The 8,497-nt window shown below is 42.2% G+C and overlaps 1 protein-coding gene across 1 annotated transcript in view; it reads right to left on the reverse strand.

The window, feature by feature from the left end:
- TMEM131L (transmembrane 131 like) overlaps positions 1-8,497 on the reverse strand; it is a 146,251-nt gene that overhangs the window by 54,973 nt on the left and 82,781 nt on the right. The window contains exon 10 of the mRNA XM_023530164.1: positions 5,460-5,494. Within this exon, the coding sequence (XP_023385932.1) occupies positions 5,460-5,494 (35 nt within the window). The remainder of the gene's footprint in view (positions 1-5,459; positions 5,495-8,497) is intronic.

Here is an 8,497-nt window from a genome sequence, read left to right on the forward strand (position 1 = left end):
AAACCTAATAAGAAGACAGGGAAGGTCTCAGCAGACTGTAATTGCTCCCCCAGGAAAAACCAGGATTCAGTTCTAGGAACTATGGAGAAACACACTTCTAAAGCTATGTACAGAACCCATAGTAAAAGCAATTGAGGACCTGCCCTGCAGCTTCAAATGCTGAGACGGCTGGACCAAGGGTTAGATCAGATCTGGGCAGGCTGTGAGGGGAGGGCCAGGGAGATCAGGGCATGTCTTGGCCACAAAGTAAAGAAAAAAGAAAAAGAATGTACCAATTCCAGCAATCAGTAGCAGCTTACAAGTGTCAGAGAAAGAAAGAGACCAACAAAAGGAGCTGATTCAACAGAAAGAAACTCAAATGAGCCTCCCTGAAAGGAAGAGGGGGACAGGGATGACAAGCACATCCTGGAGGCATAACCCGAGACTGCAGAGAGAGAAGGGGCACACTCACGACCTGGAGGAGACGGGGAGCGGCTCACAGCCAAGCTCTATCCCCACTAGGCCCTAAGCTTCCACAGTGTCAACAGCAGCTCCCCTTCAGGAATCTGCCGAGAACAATGTTCCACTTGAAATAAGTGGGGCAAAAACGGAAAAGCCTTCCCTAAGTATTAAGTTCCAGAAGCCTCAGTAAGTCCGCGGTAAGAGGCGATGGAAAACAGTGTGCACAGATCTCCATGTCTCTGCTCACAGCCGCGGCAGACGCTCCATCCCTGAACAGAGGTCGACACCACTCAGCATGGGGTGCCAGAGACAAGGGGTCCAGCCAAAAGGCAAAGAAAGGCACACCCAGAGACTGGGCTGCCGCCACTACAAAGTTCTAACTCGAGGAAGACCACAGCTTCTCAGGTGCTCCCTCCTGAGAGAGGAGGTGCCATGGACAGGTGGCTCCTCCCCAACTGCAAACATCCCAAATTAGCGTCCTAACAGGCAGTCTCTCCCCAGCGAGTTCAAATGCCAAGATCTTAGAACGAATGGCATGAACTGAAGCTGAGACGAAGGTGATGCTCTCTCTCTGTCCTCCACCCTATAGGAAATGCTGGGAACAATTTTGCTTAGAAATAGTGCCTTGAGGGCTGGCATGGGGGCATGTTTTCCAAATTCAGTGGATGAAAGGTTGATAATTTGATCTTTTTGTGTGTCTTACTAAGATCCTAGACCCAAGTGAGGCTCAAGAGAGACTTGGTATTAAACTACGATAACTTCTGAAACCCTGGGGAAGTCAATGCACATTCTAGTGAGAGCGAGCCCAGGCTACAGCTGCTGAAGTTTCCACAGCTGCACACAAGCATGGAGAACCTCTCTGGCTAAGACAAAAAAAATAAATAAATAAAATAAATGAATGAATGAATGAATGAATGAATGAATGAATAAATAAATAAGGAGTTGTGGAGGACTTCAAATTCTTTGAATGTTAACTCACAGGACGAAATAATTTGACATGGGACTATCACTTGGAACTTTCATGTCTTGCCAAAAAGGACTGAACCTCTGAATTTTAAAATTCTCTAAGAGCTTTGTAATAGGAAAAGGTTTACATTGAAAACTTTTTTAAAGTGAGGAATATATTTTACTTATGTGCCAGGTAATAGTTCAAAACACTTTACATCTATTAATGTATTCAATAGTTACAGCAATCCTATGAGGTAGTGCTTTATCACCTATTTTACAGATAAACGAAGAAACAAGGAAGTTAGGTAATTTGGCCAAGGTCATTCAGAATCGATTTTTACCCAGGTGGTCTGGTTTTAGAATTCTCCTTCCTATTTGCTACACTGTGCATGTCTAGGATGGGGCATCCTCACACAGGTGGCATTTTTTCTTGGAGCATCTTGACTCTGTGATTTGATCCCATTGCAAAAGCTCTGATAAGCTGTACTGTATATCATACTTGAAAAGAATCTGGAATGGGAAACAGACGAGAACGTGAACTTTCAACCTTAGGTAGAGTGTGGTTTTGGAGAAGATTATTAATGAATTATTATAATCCATCTCAGAGCTTTCTAGGGGCAAGCTCATCAGTGTGCCCCAGCCATCTGAGGGGGACCAACAAAGAAACGGGGGGTTTGGTCCTCCTGACAGGAGGAAGAGGCTCAGGAAGATGGGAGCACAGCTGCTGGCAGTCTGAGGTTCTCCGTGTCAGAGAAGGGGGAGCAAGAGACTTAAAAACAGGTGAGCCCAATGGGCCTGGAGTACAAAACCGAGAAATGTTATAGGGAAAGGATTCTCTTTCCCTAAATACTTCTGTCCTCTTGCACCAAGCCTTCCTCTCCCCTTAAGGCAGAGGGAGCTGTCTACTAGCGGGCAATAGACAACAATCTTGCGCTAAAGGCTGGGGTGGCAGGGGTGGGGACTTTCAGAAGAGCTGGTTTCTTTTACTTGATACCGTGGGTAAGGATGTCTGTCCTTGGTTCAAACTTCCTTCCGGGAGACCACCCCATGCTAAACCCCAGGAGTTACGGAGTTAGCAACCCTGCCTCTCTTCCCTCGGCTGATACAGAAGAAGGTGGCTTGTCGGTAATATAAAGTGGCATTTCAGTTCTCTGACTGCTGATTCTTATAGATCTACTAGTTCAGAACAAGGCCGGGAAAAGAGGTGCTATTTATAGGGCATCTTTAAGTGTTCTAACCAAAATTTCTAGAATAGTCTAACATAATGAAGGTTTGAAAGACGTCAAAAAGATTCGTGTCTTGTAACTTCGTAAATAGCTGAGATTATCATTTCTTCCTTTTAAAGATCATTTATTCTATTATCAAATGAGTGAGTCAATTCTCCTGGGAGGCAAGAGAGGCAAACACTGAGTTTAAAGAAGGACCAGGAAACTGTATTCTCCTAGTAGCCAAGAAAGCAGAGACTGTAGAAAGGCAAACAGGGAAAGATGGTGGGGGAAGATTCTACCGCCTGTAAAATACAGAAGAGGGAAGAAAAACGCCCACCCCACACCTCCTGGCATTATTGCTAAGCTTTACCATGCTCTCTTCCTTTTTTCCACTCACCAACCCTCTCTCTCCTCTCTCCAAGTTCCCATTCCACTGAATCATTCTCATTTGTGTCTCCAATGAACAGAAAACATTTTTAAAAATTTAGGCCATTTTCTTGCTTTTAGAAATGGTATTCAGAGGTAAACAGCAGGAGGAAATTAGGTAATGGCGTGTATTTATCTAACATACAGTAATAACTTTCCAGAGTCTGACAGCTTATCATTTTTATATAAGATCAAAGAACTTTTGTCATACAAAGAAATGTTATTAAATACATTATGATTACACACAGATTCGAAGCAATTCTCAGCTATTACACCCAGAAACTGTTTTCTTTCACTTAACTAATTATGTAAAATCATCAGGAAAACAGAACAGCGACAGAGGTCTTTAACCTTTCCCTGTTCTCTATCTTCCACCTCTGAATCCTAGATCAGACTTTTGCAACTTATTGGTTCATGACGAATCCGACTCTTTCCATTTCTCCTCTGCGATGGAAAAAAACTTTCCTTGTTCCTCTCCCTGTACTGATTTGACAGCTTCCCTTCTAGACTGCCACAGTTAATTGACAGAATCAGCACCTCCGGAGACAAGGAGCAGGAAAGCAACTTGGGGTGCCCTCTACCCAACCAGGCAGGCGCCGGGCTCCGTGCAGGCCCCGGACTGCAGTCCTTGCCCAACACCTGTCCCGGGCAGGCAGGCACAAGGGCCTGACATCACCATTTCCAAAGCGAAGGCTATGCCAATATTAAAAGGTTAGGAACTCCTGGTCTGATATGTATCAAATATCACACCGAACACCCAGAAATAATCTCTCCTTTACACAATCCGGTAACGTGACACTGGCAGGGTGAGGACCCCGTTCATCACACACGCTCAGAAAAAAATACTAAAGGACGTGACAAAATATTCACTCTGGTTACCTTTGCTGAGTGTGACTGTGATCTTGGGGCTAATTTTTCATTTCTCTGATATCCTCTGTGTTTTTAAAATTACAGCATAATTTCTTGTAATCGGACTCTTTTATACGATTCAATATGGTACCATGTTGCAACACATACACACACAACCATCTTTACGAGGTTTCCTATACTGCCTTATAATTTCATTTTAAACAATAAACATTATTTTACAATGATCCCCAAAACAATAATTGAAGTCCTTTTAACTCTCTGAGATAAGCTTATTGCTATAGTGACTCTATATGCCAGATTCTGAGACAATTTCAAAGATTCTGTTTTGCCCAAATAAAGCACTGAAACACTCCCCAAATCTCAATGGCCTGGCTCTAAAACAGCACATAAGAAAACGATAAAAATAAAATTTCTTGCTTTTCCATGAGCCTAAACACAACTGTACTTACATAACACATCCTACTATATGTTTTAGGGTTATGAACAGAGTATACAGTCTAGCTTGTACTCTACTATTCACGTGTCAGACATCTCTACATAAATATCAAAATTATATCTTGGAAGAACAACTTAATATTCTGCTATGCTGATATACTCAAATTTATCAAATCCTATTCCCACTTTTGAGCCTTTCTGCCATTATAAAAAATGCATTTTATTTGCATTTATCTTTCCTGCAACATGAATTACTAAGTCAACAGATGTGAAAATCATTACAACACTTACTGTAGATGGGGAAATGTTTAAAGCATACTAAGGTGGGGCTGCCAATTCTGGCTCTACTCTCAACCTCCACCGAGTAACTTAAACTCTAAGTCCATTCTATGATTTCTAAAATAAGAATAATACCACCTGCCCTGGTAGTAAATCTACTGAAGGTCAAACTGGTTGGTGTGATGAAAAGGTGAAGTTATGCAAATCTCAGATGTTACAAGGGGCAGATGTGCTATTTGGGGATCTCAACTTAGATGCCCACTGACTCATCTATCTATTAAAAACTCTGGGGGCCCTCAAAGTACTAAACGCTAAGTTGATGGTGACATTATAAAAATGAAAAAGAAACAGGCCCTGCCCTACCGAGGCTCATGGAAGAGCAGGGGAGGGGACAACATGAAACACTAAATGTTTAAAGCAGGGGTTTGAACCAAGTGCCATGGGGACTAGAGCACAGACTCGTCCGGGAACCCAGACAGGCGCCAGAGGCGGCGGCATCTGAACTGGGTCTCAAAGGATGGAATGAGAAGGATAATTAGAGTTCGAAGGGAGTAAAAGCTCATGGAGGTGAGATGGTTTGTAAAATAAAAGGGAGGCCACGTTCCAGGCAATGATGAGACGTTTATGAGGCCAGAGGAGAGGAGAGGAGAGAGGGGTGAGACCTCTGAGGCTGGAGAAGCTGCAGCCAGGTGACGAAGGAACTTGTACGCCAAGCGTAGGCACTTGTACCTGATCCTGTAAATAACAGGGAACCCAGCTAGCACAGTGACCAGGGAAATGACGGATAGTTCTGTGTAAGATGACATTGTCGGCAGCAGTGTGACAGGAGGCCTAGAGCAGAGAAAGACTGACTGGGAGGATAATCCAGGTGCCGGACGATCACAAAACTGCGACAAAAGCAGAGGAACCGCAGAGTCTCAATCAGACCCGCTGTGGTTTCTCATCTGCTAGGAATTCTCACTTCATAAAGGTCAAGACGAACGAAAAAAGAAAGGACCAAATGAAGAGGTTTAAAAAGAAAAATACAACCTTAATTTCTTGTGTTTTCCTACGTTCTTCCTGAGAGCAGATACCTATGGGCAGCAGAGGGACAGCCGCTCCACTGACCCCAGTGATTGCTAGGAAACCCTGGGCCAGCAAGAATTCAGACAGAAGATGAACCACACAAACACTCTTGTTTTCAGCGGAAGAGAGTAAGCCATTTAATCCAATTCAGTGGAGCAGGAAAAATGCAACAGTCAGATACCAATGGGCAACGCACGTAAACAAAAAGGACCAAAGTGAGCCCTTAGTATAAAAAAAATGAGAATTATTTGCTGGCGTTCTAGTTTATTTCATCAGATGGATGAATTTTTTTGTCATTCTGAAAAACAAACTGGGATCTTAACCTTAGGATTCATTTAAGAGAGCAGAACCAACCACAATGCATATGACTTTATGGATATTAATACTCTTTCACCCTAATATAGAAATAAGATCAAATAAAATGAGTGTATTGTTTGACCATTTCTCCTATTTAATATTCTTTTATAAAAGATCAAATATTAAACAATGTCCTTTACAGAGTGCTTTAATAAAGTAAATCTCTGTGGCTCTGGGTTAGGCTCTGTGCTGGGTGTTTTACAGGTGCTCATGTAACGCTTCCCAAGAGGCAGTGTTGCTTGGTGGAAAGACCAGAAGCTTAGAAACAGACGGAGGTATGAAACCAGCTTCTTTATCTCATACAGGTAAGTATGTTTTCTTCCAGCTTGTATCCCTAACATAAATCCATCATTTTTTTTTTTTTAGCATGATTTAAACTTGATTTGTGTTATAGCCAAATAAATCTTTTAACAGCTTAGCAAACAACGAGACCAACCGCTGCCACAGTGTTATCTGTTTGAGGTAATCTGTGATAAGTGGCAAGGAGAAGTGAGCCGAGCTGTTCCGATGGCATAGAATTTCTAGTTGCAATCTCAGGAAGCACCTCTAAAGAAGCGTGGAGAAAGGCCAGTGACAATCCCCGACATCTGAAAAGCTCAATATGGCTGGCTAACCCTCCAGTGAAAAGAGCTCCTCTGTCCTCCATCAGCATTTACTTCATATGGATAGAAAACGTTTGTAAGGACGTGGAGAAAAGGGAACCCTTGTGCACCGTTGGTGAGATCGTAAACTGGTGCAGCCACTATGGAAAACTATGGCGGTTCCTCAAAAACTTAAAAATAGAACTACTATATGATCCAGCAATTCCACGTCTGGGTATTGATCCAAAGAAAACGAAAACACTAACTCAAAAAGATTTCTTCACCCCCGCGTTCACGGCAGCATTATTTATAATAGCCAAGAAACGGAAACAACCTTATGTGTCCATTGATGGATAAAGAAAATGTGGTATATAAAAAACTATATATGGAATATTATTCAGCTATTAAAAACAAAAGGAAATCCTGCCATGTGCAACAACATGGACAGACCTTGAGGGCATTATGCTAAGTGAAATGAGTCAGACAGAGAAAACAAATATTGTTACGCTCTCACTTATATGTGCAATCTCGATTACGAGAAAAAAAGAACTCATAGAACAGATTAGGACTGGTGGTTCCAGAGGTGGTGGGGAGGGTGGGGGTTGAAATGAAGGAAGCGGGTCAAAAGGTACAAACTTCCAGTTACAAACTGAGTAAGTCCCGGGGTTGTACGTATAGCACAGAGGGGAGGGGAAACTTCATACTCATGCAACTGAACTTAAAGGTTTGAGAACGTCCCCTGTGCAGCTGTAGCTCCCGTTACTGACCTATTTACATACCTTTTCTAGCGATCTCTCTAAAGCCTCCTTGAAACTATGTGTATTTTTGTGCTTAATAAGCTTATTTGATAAGAACTGCCCTGTTTATCCCTGGATGTATAAAAATAAGAACTTTCGCTCATTTGTGCCAACACACGTTAACTGAACACCTACAAAGTGCTAGTCAGTGAAAAACAAAGGCTGCTGAGCTGAGCTGGCGTTCCAGTGAGGGGCAGGCCTCGACGGCTTTCACTCTGAACACAGACAGAGCTTCTGGGCGCTGTCCTGGAGCTCCAGCCTCTAACCATCCCGGTACATCGCCAGAACCTAGTTTGGCTTCTTAACATCTGAGCTATAGCAGAGGAAAACGCATCAAGAGTGTCGAGTCGCATACAGCAGGATGCCATACAGAGGTATGCATCTGTTTTCTGATTGTTTTCAATTTAATTTCTCACGATGGAATTTTGTTCAGTTTGCAGCAGGAAAATATCTGATGTCCTCTGTGACCATTCTGACAACTCTAATTTCTTTCAAGTTTTGACACAGAGCTAAGGCCATCTTAAAAATGCCATCTGAACTGTGTCCTTAATGCAGCACATAAAGCACATCTGCCATTTTCTGTTCTGATCCATGCTCGTAGTTTTACGAAATCTTCCTGCTACTTTCCTTCTCTGATGAGCATGGAGGAGTGCCAGATAAAATCCAATTCTATTTAGACCCCTGGGTATAAGCTTTGAGTGCAAAATATGGAAATGACTTAAATGTCCACCAAGTGATAAAACAGTTAAATGAATGTGGTATGTCCATATAATGGTATATTATCTGGCAATAAAAAAAGGAATGAAAGACTGATATGATATGCTATGATATGGATGAAACTTGAAAAGATTATGCTAACTGAAAGAAGCCAATCACAAAAGACCACACATTTCGTTTACATGAAATGTCCAGAAGAGCCAAATTTATAAGGACTAAAAATAGAGTAGTGGTTGCCAGAGCCCGGGGTGATGAAAATGTTCTAAAATTAGACGGTGGTGATGGTTACACAACTTTATGATATACTAAAAACCAATGAACTGTACACTTTAAATGGGTGAATTTTGTGGTATGTGAATTATATCTCAATAAA

The sequence above is a fragment of the Pteropus vampyrus genome, unplaced genomic scaffold (genome assembly GCF_000151845.1).
Source record: "Pteropus vampyrus isolate Shadow unplaced genomic scaffold, Pvam_2.0 Scaffold47, whole genome shotgun sequence".
NCBI lineage: Eukaryota > Metazoa > Chordata > Mammalia > Chiroptera > Pteropodidae > Pteropus > Pteropus vampyrus.